Source organism: Asparagus officinalis, unplaced genomic scaffold (genome assembly GCF_001876935.1).
Source record: "Asparagus officinalis unplaced genomic scaffold, Aspof.V1 AsparagusV1_Un302, whole genome shotgun sequence".
NCBI classification, from domain to species: domain Eukaryota; kingdom Viridiplantae; phylum Streptophyta; class Magnoliopsida; order Asparagales; family Asparagaceae; genus Asparagus; species Asparagus officinalis.
In genome coordinates, this window is record NW_017972567.1 from 19550 (window position 1) to 33813 (window position 14264).

Below are 14264 nucleotides of genomic sequence, written 5' to 3' on the forward strand. Positions count from 1 at the left end.
GCATTATTTTAAAAACACTGCTCCTAGGTCAGCATGGAACCTTCATAAATTCAAAAATATACATAAGATGCTGGGAAATTTTAGCCTTCCTGCGTACTATGATCTCTCTTGTTGGGAATTTTAGTCTCCCCGCGTACTACGATCTCCGCAACTCGGAAGCCAACCCAGAATCAATAAGATAGAAAACAACTGCAATCAAGAAGAACGAACACCAAAATTTACATGGTTCGATCGACCAACTTCGACTTATCTCCTAATCATGATAGATATCTAATCATATCTAATTCTCATGAAGTTATACAAAGAATCAAAGACACAATCCCAACATAATAAGATACATATTTGTTGCTTTCCATTATCCCATAGTTTCATTATTTTTCAATTTGTTTCTACCTCATAGTTTTATTATTTTTCAATTTGTTTCCACAGGACACCGACACATTGGGCCTCGTTTTCACAGACCACAAACTGCGGCCCATGAAAATGTGTACGAAGTACGAACCAAACATGCCGTCGAAGTCCTGAAATTAAACGATAAGTTCTTCGTCCGGCATCAGAGGAACTGTGTAAACAGTCTCTCCAGCTGCATTCAGTTTCATTAGAAGCATTTGAATGAAGACGTGCAATCACAGCGAGAATACACAGTAAAAAAAAATTTGCTCACTTGACTTGTAATAGATAAGACAAATAAACTAAGACGAGAGTAATCACAAAGAGAATACACAGTAAAAAAACTCATTTCAATTGTTATAAACGAGACAAATAAACTAAGACGAGAGTTATCATAACTTCGAAATTTTAATATAATTATTAGAGGAACTTTTATCAGAACTAACCCTGGTTCAAATCTTATTGACCACGAATATAATACATATTTAAAAAAATTGTTATCGCTTGGTGGGCTCAATTTCATCCACGAATATAATACATTTAAAAAAAATTGTTATCGCTTGGTGGGCTCAATTTTAACCCATAAAAAAAACGCTCAACCTGCTGGTATATGTTAGACTATAAAATTATAATCCCCGAGTCTTATCATAACGTCAGATTTTAATATAAATGGTTAGATCTACTTTCCCACTATGGTTTTTTTAAATTCCTATGGGCTTCCTCATAGTAGCAGCTCCTCTATCAAAACATAAGAATCCTGCAGAAAATGGGCTTCAAACTAAATTAAAAAGGCTAATACAAACTGAAACCTTAATTAACAAAAATATAATTTGAAAAATTCAAGCTATTTTTTTCCATAGCAAACGAAACCTCTTTTTAACCAACCATCTCCATTTCCCCTCTACATTTGACGACAAAAGGGGGAAAAAAGAAAAAAAAAGAATTTTAAAAAGAATTTTCCATTCAGCTCCTTATCGATAAAGTTCGGTTCCCTTATTCTGTATTTCTATCTACTGTTTTTAATAGCAAGAGGAACAAAAATAACTCTCTCACTTTCTTTTAGCATCAAAGCTCTCAAAGCCTCTTACTTCTCACCTTACTAAGTTCTCTATTGAGCAGCAAAATCAGAACTTAGTTTGCTTCGGAGACAAACTAAAAGCTTGGAATCGACAAGAGCGTGGCTTCAGCTTCTTATACTGAAATCAAATTCAAGGCCAAAAAAGAAAATTCAGAACGTAAACATTTATAAAAGGGCTCAAATGAAATCTCAGGGAATATAAAAACTGTATTTATACCTTTTTTATGAAAGCAGAAATTTCTTCATTTGTCAGAGCTTCTTCCTTCGCATCTTCCTTCCATCCAAGAGATTTCATAAAGGCTTTATCTTTTTCATCGATATCAACTGGGGGTGACTGTTGATTTCCTTCAATGTCTTTTGGAGACTCAGATACAATTGTCTCCTCCAGATTAATCACAGAAATATCAGTAGCAGATTCATTTTCAGAATCCTGACCAATGATGGAAACATCACCACAAGTCATAGCATTTTCCTCCAATGACAAAGAATTCTCAATAGAATCACTTGGCTCAGGATTTGAATCAGCACTTGAATTGTTGATGACAGATGATTTGGTCCTCAGGGAATTGAAGAAATCATTTCGATTCTTAGCTTTAGCTAGAGAGAGGGGTCTTTTCTCTCCAAAAGGCAATAAACTCATACCCATATCCCTGTTTTTAGTCTTGGGGTTTGAATTGATGGGGCTTTTTGGGCTAATGTCTTGGCTACTGGAATCTTTGGCAGCACTAGGCGAGATGACCCCAGTTTTCTCTCGAGAGAGGACTTGAAGATTTCCAATTTGCGACGATTTAGGAATGTCAGATTTAGTATAAGCAGGAGCACGAGGAGCATTATTGGCACCGGGAGAGACGGGCCCTCTGAATTTAGATTTTTCTGAAGAGTTGAGACCCTGACAATAAATGCAATATTCACAATATTAATTCTCTCGCCAAAAATATTAAACACCTTGATCATAACCAATATAGAGTTACCTAGCACTTGAAAAAGATTAATGAAATATTGGCAACAGAACTTGACAACCTACATACATACATATACACACATATATATACACACGCATACATACAAGTGTGCGCGTGTGTATAATCCACAAATCAACAGCTGCATCACTGAAACACGTCTACCTTCACATGGTAAAGGTTTTAAATATCGGATATCGGGGAAATATCGGATAGCCAAAATTCATATCGGATTGCGGATATCGGGGAAATATCGGGGATATGTGGTAAATATCGGAATGCCATAAAGAATGTTTGCATACATAGTATAATGCATTAAAATGTAATCTCAACATATGTAATGAAATTTAAGCATACAAAATATGAATAATATATGTTTAGGATCACTAATCAACCTTCTAAAACAAACAAAAGTGCAAAGCAACATTGCAATATTCGATCTGCTTTTTTTAGGGCAAAATGTCATTTGATATAATGGGGAAATCTTGATATCTCGCCCAAACATTCCAAACACGTTATATTATTTTGTAACAAGCTATATAAAAAGATATATTGGTCCACATATCGGCTAATATATCGGTCATATCGGGGATTTATCACTCAAAATAGCCAAAAAGCGGTAAAGGATATTTAAAGACAATATCGGTTGCGGCAAGCCCGGTAAAAGGATATATCGGGGGATATATCGGGCCATGTCGGGGATATTTAAAACAATTGATGGTAGCCAGTACAAAATGAAAGAAGAGCATAAATTATCTGACTAAAATTGCAAGATGTTACCTACCATTGAAAGCAGAATATCAATCACAAAGGATATACCAAGAAAATCCATAATCAAACAAGTTTGTGAAAAAAATGTCTGTCCCCTCAGAGTCCAAAGATACCATATCAAAGCCCTATTCTAAATGGAATACTAGTGTGACGAAATGCACACCAACCATAGAAAATACTAGGTAATACTCTGTCATATCATATCACCCTCTCCGTTCAACACACAGGAAATCTTAATGGTATGAGTGACGGGAAAACTCATTAATGGGTAATACTCTGCGCACATAATCAACAATTAAGAAAAACAGGTACTATGATTTTGATTGATTAAAAAGAAAGGTAATGGGCTCAAAGATACTAAGCACATAAATCAAACTTGTCAGAAGCTTGTTTTTTCTCATGTATAGGTGGGGTGAAGATGGGTGGTTCAGTTTAGAGGAATATAGGAAGAGAAAGAAATAAGAATCATTACCTTAAGTAATTGAGAAGTTTAATCGTTTAGAAAGTGAATAATTTTTATTCGAAGAACGAAGCAATTACTTCATTCTATGAACCACCAACCCCATACAGGTTAGCACAAGGTCAAAGAAAAAAAAGTAATACACTATTTGGTGATTGTTCTCAGAAGCTATTCCTTAAGAGTTAATAGTGTCTGCATGCATTAATGCTTTATTTTATTTAGAACACATCTGGGCGGATGTAGCCGTGCGTGTTATTGTTTGTTCCCCCAAACATTAGCAAATACCACATAGATAAAGCACTCATGAAAAGAAAGATACAAAAACCAATATTAAACTATTCACCAAATATTATTATAACATCAAGAGTGCTAAACTGCTGCTCCATTAATTAAGAAATAAGTATCCTAACAAGATCCAACCAAACACATATCCTGCTATATAAACGAATTTAACAGTATATTTAGAATATGTGATAATAAGTTCCCTAGTTTCATAAATACAACCTTCTACCCAAATTTGGTAATGCACAGAAGTTGAGATATTTCACTTCACTAAGGTCAAACATGTATTCACTTCACTGTCTGTAATTCATGCCACATGTACAAAATTAATAATTGCGTGTGTCATGCCTATGAGCTGAAGATCGTCAAATTAAACAACTCAATGCCAAATTATGCACTTAGTATTGTACCAGAATATAACAAAAGCTATCACTAAAAAGATGTGCAAGTGTGTAACATTCAATCTTGCTAAAAACTTGGATCCAAATTTGGTAATACAAAGAAGTTGAGATATTTCACTTCACTATGGTCAAACATGTATTCACTTCACTGTCTGTATTTCATGCCACATGTACAACATTAATAATTGCATGTGTTGTGCCTATGAGCTGAAGATCTTCAAATTAACAACTCGATGCCAAAATATGCACTTAGTATTGTACTAGAATATAACAAAAGATATGAAAAAAAGATGTGCAAGTGTGTAACATTCAATCTTGCTAAAAACTTGGATTCATTTACCGTATGATATCATTACTTGCATCGACAGACGCTATAAAATAAACCTAAGGTCCTGGGTTGATGCTTGCAGTGTTTAGCTACATACAAGAATAACTTGAAGTTGCCTAATTGTCAAAAAGATCAAATCTTTTGGTTCCTTTAATGCATTGCACAAGTTCAGACAAAAATGCTATGCACCCTCATTGCATATCCAAGTTAACTAATGCGCAAATCAATCGGCCCACTAACTATACCAGCCTATGGAAATTGGCAGCCTATAGAAGGTGGGAAATAGAAGGATGATAAAGGGCTAAAAGTGTAAAAAGATGTGTGGAACTATGGATATATATAATATATATTGTGAGAAACTAAATTTATATCATAGTAGAATAGTAGAATAAACATAGGAGGCAACTTTCATAAAATAAAGATGGTCACAGTTTAAATGTTCTCATAGAAAATGGTTGGATATCCTCTCTATCCTACTATGGCATTCGCTAGTGCTTTTTAAAGCCTTAACCTTTTGGACGTGTGTACGCGCTATAAAAGTTGGAGTAGAAAACTGGATGAAGCCTTGAATTTCATCCTTATAAGTTTATATTTTAGTTACTTTAATATAAAATTTAACTTTAAGCAGAGGATAACGTTTAGGTATATAATTATATGCTCTTTGCATTTGCTACCATATCTAAAATGGATACTTAACCTCTGTCATTATTGTGTCCATATTTTCTTCAGATGGATAATTCACACCATATTTATCTAAGTACACAAATAGAAAATCAGCACGGTTGGATTGTTACATTTGTTTAAAATGCTTTTAACATGAGGATTACACAGAAATTGGAAAGCCATACTCATGTCGGACTCATCCAATTCATCCTAATCTTTACTCTTAAATTACTGTCCATATACAGGATAGAGATATACCACATCACTATACCCTGATATGTTGACTATAAAAACAAGAGGTGAAGGACACAGCATGCTAGCTGAAAAGGAGAACAAAAATTGTATGTATCATAAGCATGTGCATGACATGCAAAAGTGGTATCTCCTGTACTAGGAAGAAACATGGCAACGAGCACTAATGCAAAATATACTCTATTTAATTGGAAATACAGTTACAAGCAATTAGCACTATTCCGTAACATTGAATAACTATATATAGGAACTATCTCTTGGCATTCATTTTCATCTTCCCCCAGTAATGTTTAATGCACCTCATTTCAGATACTTATATGTATGCGTGTATCAAATTTAATGTATTCTCACTAAGCCTTTACTAATCAAGGACTTCTACTATATCAACCCCTAATAAATGATAATTATAAGGTGATTTGGTGTCCTGTTATGCTACCATATCCAAGGAGGACAAAGAAGTTGAACCACTATAAAGTTAAAATAACAATCTTTCTTTAGAAAAAATCAAAAATCTTATATGAATTCCAGTCAATTACTTATTAATTACAATGGAACAAGTAATATACCATTTTTGGCGTTGTCGTCTATGATCAAGTTAAGATGTTTCTATATATTAAACGAACTAGAGGCCGACGAAGGGAAAAGCAAAAAGTTAAGAACTTCAATATATTTTATCCATTATAAGATGAGAAAATGAAACCAAAATCATAGAAGGTTCTGATCATAGTGAAAAAGACTTCGTTGCATGAATGCACATATAATATGGCACTCCTAACAGAACAAATTTTAAGGAGTACACACGATACAGAGAAATTAATGTCCGTGTCTATCTCGTGTCCAACAGGGGGTCTGACACAGCCTTCATGCTGCAAGTTTCTCTGATACTAAGAGAACCAAAAACATACAGATCTAGCTACCTCATACTCCTATAACGGCTGAGATGCCATGACAAAAATACATGGTGGGTTTTGAGAAGGATGCGGACGGGAAATTGCACAATTAGCAAATATGAAAAGAAGAGAGAAACCCAAACAAATATAAAAGTGCTAGAAAAAGGACACTTGTAAGGCAACAGTCAATCTCCCGATGGTTTGAAGTGTATATAGGCAACACATAGCGTAGGTTCGTCTTTTGCTTTTCAAGTTTAAAAATATATATAAATATATATACAATAACTGATAAATAGAACCATGACTTCAATAGTCCACAAATTACAATAAATATTCCAAACAATAATACAAGCTGTGCGAAGTTACTTGTCAGGGATGATAACAGTACTGTTGCTAAAGAGTAGAGGTAAGAGCGTATTGGAAAGGAACTTGAGAGACGGTGAGAAGAGGAAGGGGAGTCAGCATCCTTGCTGGAGTCAATTATGGCACCATAATCTAAGGAGAAAGATAAATGGGAGTCGGGGTGGAAGAGGAGCTCAATGGAGAGGGGGATAAGGGGTAGGGAGACGGCGTCAGTAACAATGTCATTGAGTGAGAAAGGAGAGTCAATGGTGGAGGAGCTCAATTTAGGGGACAAAAGGAAGGGGAGACGACATAATTGTCACCGTTAGGGGAAAAGGGAATGGTTAGGGAATAGGATTAGGAAAGAGAAATTAAAGGTAGGGTTAGGAAAGAGAAATTAAGGATTAGGACTAGGAGTTAGAAGGGGAATGCAGAATTTATAAACAAAATTCACACGTGAGTGATGCAGGCCTCCTTACACCTCGAAGACGCATATATAGCCCACACTATTTTGACAAAAGAAAACCTATAGCTCGTCTAAGCTCAATAGAGAGGGGGATAAGGGGTAGGGAGACGGCGTCAGTAACAATGTCATTGAGTGAGAAAGGAGAGTCAATGGTGGAGGAGGAGCTCAATTTAGGGGACAAAAGGAAGGGGAGACGACATAATTGTCACCGTTAGGGGAAAAGGGAATGGTTAGGGAATAGGATTAGGAAAGAGAAATTAAAGGTAGGGTTAGGAAAGAGAAATTAAGGATTAGGACTAGGAGTTAGAAGGGGAATGCAGAATTTATAAACAAAATTCACACGTGAGTGATGCAGGCCTCCTTACACCTCGAAGACGCATATATAGCCCACACTATTTTGACAAAAGAAAACCTATAGCTCGTCTAAACTATTTCAAGGTAAGTAGCAAAGATGGACGGTTATGCTATGTAACACGAAATAATGTGTTGCTCAGCGTATTTGTTCAACACTAATTAACACTTTCATGTTCAAAGAACTTCACGTCATTCTAGGGGGAATTTATTGTCCAAATTCTATTAAAGCTTTAATAGAGTAAAACGGGTGCACATGCCCTCATGACAGAGGAAAGTAGCATCATGCCACAAGTGCACTTAAATTGTAGAAATTGTCTCACCTAAAGACTCCTTTTCAAGTAGTTATGTCAATGAAAGGCACTTCAGTGGGCCAAGCAAGTTACAAGAGGCACATTGACTTACCAAGGAAATTTCAAACTAGTTAGCTCAGTGGATTCCAAAACCTTCAACGGGACTAAATTCTCTCTATGTATCGATAAGTCATTGAAGAAGTTGCAATCGCCATGATGATGTAGTTTTTCACCTCATTAGTTTTCTTCTTTGGAGACGTATCTCCCAAATAAATGTAAACTTATCCTTAGGAATTAGTTAACTTAAATTCCTCCCAGCTTATCGGTTCTTATTTCCAGTAGGCTGCAGGAGATATTTTAGATTTCAACAGCAAACACAAAGAAAAGGGTAAGAAATAATGAAGTCCCTTTTATTTATCCACGTATATTTGCACACACCTCACATGCTCTTCTTATTATATTAAGGCCAACACTAAAAGAAAACCATTTAGGAAGAGGATCTTCTAAAAACATTTATTCAAATGTTTTTTTTATGCATAAAAAAGAAAGCAAATATGGATATCTTGTGTGCTCAAGAAGAAAAGTTTATATAGGGCCATAGTTTGAGCAATTAAACGTATCTTTCCTAAACAAAGATCATTTGCTTCATATTGTGATTTATAGCATTCAAAATTTAGGATTATTTGACTACAATATTGCATGCACATCGGGGCTACTCTTAGTTCAGATTTTGCATCCAATTTATGCCGAGATGTCGCATAATCTAGGCATATAAACTATACACGCATATAACCGATAGATGTTCTCAAATGTGGATTAAGCGGCCGCTTCAATGTTCTGAAGTGCGGATTAAGCCGCTGCTTATGAATAAGCGGATTGGTTCTAAAATGCGGATTAAGCCGCTGCTTATGCATAAGCGGATTGGAAACGCTCCGATTAGGGAGAAAACACTCCATTATACGGTCACCCGCATAATCGAGCGCATTTTCAATAAGCGCCTACATAGTTTTTTTATGCTGGCACTTTCCTTTAAATGCTTTCTGGGTTGAATCCATTTAACCCAAACTCGTCTTAACTAATAATGTAAATAAAAACCCTCCTAAAGTGCCACTACACTTCTCTCTATTCTCTCTTACTCAAAAACACTGGCTGCGACAAATATCTACGGACTCCGTTGACGCTTGATTCAATTTCACGCTACTCGTAGAAACTCACTGCAAGATTGTACAACCTCCAACGCTCTTTGACGATAACCCTGAAGCTCTCCAACTCCCCTCAAAGATCTCCAGCGAAACAGATTAGTCAAAGCTTCTAAGTATTTTTTCTAGTTTTCACGAATTTTATATATTTTAACATATGAATATATGCTAAAAATTCAAAAACACATTATTCTGCATAATTCGACTAATTGGCATTCAACACAATCTAATTAATCGTTAAGTGCTCCCGAACCACATGGATAATAAAACCGTGTTTTGAACATTGTAACTAATTACATGGTGTGTACACAAGCGCATAACTAAAAGGGCCTAGACCCCTTTTTTATCCAACCCTCAACTTGAAGACCCCGACACCCCGACCCCAAGTCATAGCCAGAACTCCCACAGATTATCCTCATCTGTTCGCCTACCAAATGTTCATATCCCTCTCTCTTGATCCTTCTACTTGACAAAGTGATGGTCGTGATCTGACACTGACCACCATGATCGACAATACGAAGTCATAACTCTCTCCCTCTCTTGATCCTTTCACTCATTTGTGCTGATTGATGAAGCAATGATAATGATCAAACACTGACAAAGCGATTGAAATTATTATTATTTTTAGAGTTGTTCCACTAGTGCATAGTCATATTCATAATACTTAATCAATGTTCAATTGCTCATAAACACCATCTTATGCGATACACTCTTTTTATTTTTATTTTTATTTTTATTTTTATTTTTATTTTTATTTTTTGTGGTCATTATATTTTCTTTATCCTTTTTGGATACATATAATTAAAAATCAAATCTGCAATAATTCTGTGTGATCCATTTAATCGGCACAATGATTGTCCATTGAGTGCTTACAGACCGAACATGTAGAGAAACCGTGTTTTAGAATCTTGCTCGAGTTTCCACCAAGCTGCTCTTATCTATTATTTTATTTAATGTTTGCATGTATTGAAAGTTTGAAACTCGTTACTCCACACTCAAACTTTGGTAGTTCAGAGGGAAAAGTACATGTTTTTTTTGTCGCCTCCACAACCCTAAAATCTGGATAAGCCCATATATTATTTGGCAAACTCTTAATCTACCTCCATCTCTTAATAATATTGCAATAAAGCGCATTGGTTGTATCCAGGATGTCACCATTTTTTAGCAACTTTGCACTCCTCTTTCACCAAAACTAGCCATAAATGTCTGATACCTTCTGGCATCCTTCAGATTTTGGTTACAAATGCAATCTAGACAGTGAAATATTAACCGTTTTACTAAAATTAGGCTATCAATGCCAACAGATAGCACAAACCAAAAAGTAACTTTTGAACTGTTTTTCAATGCTTCGAATTGAATGCCTCATGCATGCATATTAAATCCAAAAAGCTTTTTAACTTTCTCACAAGCATATAACAATGAGCTAGCGAACAACAAAAAAGCCTAAGGGCAAACACTGGATTGGTGGTTGAATGCCAAAAAAAGACAATAGGAAAGCTGATATCGGCTTAGTCAGAGACATCATCAAATTCTGGGATGCTTCTACACGGATTTCATTTTACTGGCAACTGGCAAGACAAAGCATCTCAAAAGAACAGACGGTTTATAAAATGTTTTTAAGGACACAATAGGTTGCCATGCATTCAAATAATATTCATTGCATTTAATAACCATTTATATACAATCCGGTAGTATAGTTTTATGTTTTCTGGATATAACTGGTTACCTAGCAATAGCATAGATCAATTGTTAATGCACTTAAGGTCATACCATAATAGAGCATTTAATTAAAGTAATTAAGAAACTATTATTGAACAATAGACTAATGTTGTAGAATCAATCTCGAAGAATTTTTTGTTAGTAATTTTTTTCATCTAATCCTATCATCAGATTCATTTCCCTTTCGTGTGCATTCCCTAATTTCTCTACGAAAAGAATTTATTTCCCAACTGATTTTATTACCACCAATTTCAGTCAATAAAAATGTTGAGGCCTTTGGGCATACTGCCTAGAATATAGATCACCTAGGCAAACACCTATTGCCACTCTATCTGTTAACTGAAAAAGAGTTGATAGAACAAAGAAAAAAAGGAAAAAAGGGATGAAATGACAGGAAAGAAACTGAAGTAGAAAAGGTGCATACAGCTGTTGTTGTTAAGTTCTTCCACAATATTTTCAAGGGAAACCTCATATCCTCTTGAATTATTGTGTTATAGTTCTCAGACAACAGAGCACCTCTCTTTCAAGGCTAATGAAGTTACTCAGAAAAACTAATCGCCATAGAGGTAGTTCAAAATAAAAAGAAGGTAAAGGATGATATTACAAGGTAACACGGAAGAAAATCCTTGAAATGGAAAGATGAAGGAGCAAGAAAAGATAAAGAAACAAGCCCATTGACTTCATCAAGGAAATAGTAGCTCATTCTCAAGAGGTAGAAAAGGAAAGAGTAGCAATCCCAAATCTATTAAGACGACAATGAAACCAAATAAGTACAAAACACTTGAGTTTAAGCAAATAAAAGGATGATGAATAGGGAAACAGAAAAACAAGTACCTTTTAGAAAAATCATAGCAATCAAGTATAGAAAGAACAGTATATGAATATGAGTTAAAATGAAATACTACATACAATAGGATGATATCTATCTGCAAAGCATTAACAAACATATAATACTTCCATTTTGAGTTGATTTCAAGAAAAGAAAAAAAAATCTATGAGCCAAGCATATGAATCTGGAATCCTCCAATCACGACCTTGAGGTTTCTATCGTGAGCACCGAGCAGAAATCTAAAATTTTCATGACTGCCTATTTTACACACATTCTGGAGCCTATTTTCACTATATATTATCTAAACCAAACAATAAACAAAGAGCCAGATGCTTTTGCGTTATAACCTCCAACCTATGATAACCCTCCTCCCTTCAAAGAAAATCTAACTTTTCATATTAAACCATCCAAATGCATACTACAACAAATATCAGTCATTTGACCAAGAAATCAGTTGAAGGACAGATCATATTGCTCTTAGTAACAAAGTCATTGATGATAATTAACAGACAAGTATAATAAATAACCTACAATTCCAGCATCACGTTGTTAGATCCTTAATAAACAAACCATAAGCATTCTTGATGAAGAATTCAATTATGACAAGCTAGAAAAAACCAATTATTCACAATGACGAAAAAAATATTCACTATAAAATACAACCAAAAAGCTACATGTAGGCTGAATATAGCAAGAAAAAAATAAAGAAAAGTTAAGGAACCTACAGAAGTCTTAAGCATTGAAGATGTCACAGGTATAAGTTGCTTGCTTTGCCTAATGGCCAACTCCTCAGCCCGAGAGGTACCGCTTGACGACTGCAATGACAGAAGATAGTAAGAAAAATGCTTTAAATGTAAATACCATGCAAACGAAAACATTATCAAATAAAGGACACATAGATTAATGAAACAACCTGGGGAGAAATCTGAGCTCTGAATGATGCATTAATCAATGCTTCTGCCATGTTCAATCCAGCTGAATTGCTCCTCGATAAAGACAATGGACTCACAGGAGAAGCCAATGTACTATCTCCGACTTCAGAAGGCACTTCTGCCAAAGGCGAAGTCCATCTATCACCCCCAACTGTGACCAAATTAGGTATTGGCACACTCTGAACGGCAGTTGAGACTCTCCCAGACTCCAAAACACTCTTTTTTTCTATAGAAGCAAGCGTAGGAAACTCTCTCTTAAAGGCAGAGCCCCTTTTAATGCCACCGTTATTCACATTACCCCTAGCAAAGGCACCACTTTTAGACTCACTCTCAAGCTTTTTAGGCCAAATCTCTCCAGCGCTGTTGCTTCTCCATCGCCGATCTGTATCAGTCCTACTCCCTATAATGGAATCTCGACTGCCACGATAATCACGAGAACTTTCTCTATCTCTATCTCTATCACAGGTATCGGGATTCTTCTTCCTATCTCTCCTCCCAAAATTACTATAAGCCTGTGCACCTGAACTACTTCTAATCGAGCTTTGTTTAGACTCTTGCTCACAGGGAATCAAAGGAAGTCTTTTTCTTCCAGAAAGCCCAACACCATTGCCATCTACACCGACCAAAACAACTTCATCTTAAAATCACACAGATGGGCAACAGAAATACGCACAAAATTAAATGCAAAGGCAGCAAGATTGCAATTACCCGAAACATTATTCGAAGCTTTACCCCCTTTTCCTGCTCTGTACCACTCAGGCACCAGCGCCGGCTCCGCGCTCCCCATCACAGGCTCATATTTTCAACATGCACGCACTCAAATTGAGAATCTGCCACTTGGGTATCAATCAAATTCAAATGGGTTTTCTCAGAATCAACAGATTATGGGTAATCTCTCAAAATCACAACAAATTAAAAACAAAAGTTACCTTAATAGGGAGAAATCTCAATTGGGTCTTTTCAATTTGCGAAGAAAAGCTAATCCCTCGGTTCTCTTCTCTCTTTCCAATTGGGTTTTGTGTTGGGTTCTCGAAATTGACGAAGACAGATGGAACAGAAATCTTTGTTGTTTTCTCTCTCTCCAATCTCTCTCTCTCTCTCTCTCTCTCTCTCTCTCTCAATGGAATCAGAAACCGAAGAGCGCAAAAGAAACAGAGGACGCAGTTTTAAATCAGAGAACCAATGCTGCGGGTTTTTTTGATTTTTGTTTTCTCTCTCTCCCTCTCTCTCTCTCTCTCTCTCTCTCTCGATAAGAAACGGCTGCTGCGTTTTGAGCAAAAACCCTATTATGATGTCGCTTGCGTAAACAAGTGATTTCGTTCTTTGGCTGCCAAAAGACTAAAAACGCTGGCTCCGGCTCTCGATGAAAATGCCACCAGACGCGTCGGACTTGGACCCCAAATACCGAATCATAAAGGACTCTCCAAATATTCGGATACCATATTTGGGCCTCAATTTTATTCACATTGATAGCTTTCCTTATATTTTTGGGTATTGATTCTGGGCCGAGATCCATAACCCACTCCATTTTGCTTTACTTGTCTGATTCCTACTAGGCCTGCAATTGTGGGTTTTTCTATCTGATAGGATACGCTACCGATGGGAGATGCTATCATATTTGATAGGATATGTTTTTGAACCTTTAGCTTGTACTAGTAT

The 14264-nt window shown here is 36.0% G+C and overlaps 1 protein-coding gene across 2 annotated transcripts; it reads right to left on the bottom strand.

The window, feature by feature from the left end:
* Positions 1–1330: 1330 nt before the first annotated feature.
* Positions 1331–13955, bottom strand: LOC109827573. Of its 2 annotated transcripts, none has more exons than XM_020394578.1 (6): positions 13535–13955; positions 13314–13435; positions 12587–13218; positions 12399–12488; positions 1686–2357; positions 1331–1586 (listed from the first exon to the last, which is right to left on the bottom strand). In XM_020394578.1, the coding sequence occupies exons 2-6, from the start codon at positions 13390–13392 to the stop codon at positions 1515–1517; spliced, it is 1545 nt and encodes a 514-aa protein (XP_020250167.1). In that variant the 5' UTR covers positions 13393–13435; positions 13535–13955; the 3' UTR covers positions 1331–1514. The 2 variants fall into 2 exon arrangements, with proteins under 2 accessions (XP_020250167.1, XP_020250166.1); XM_020394577.1 differs by having other exon boundaries at positions 13314–13441; positions 13535–13954.
* Positions 13956–14264: the final 309 nt, after the last annotated feature.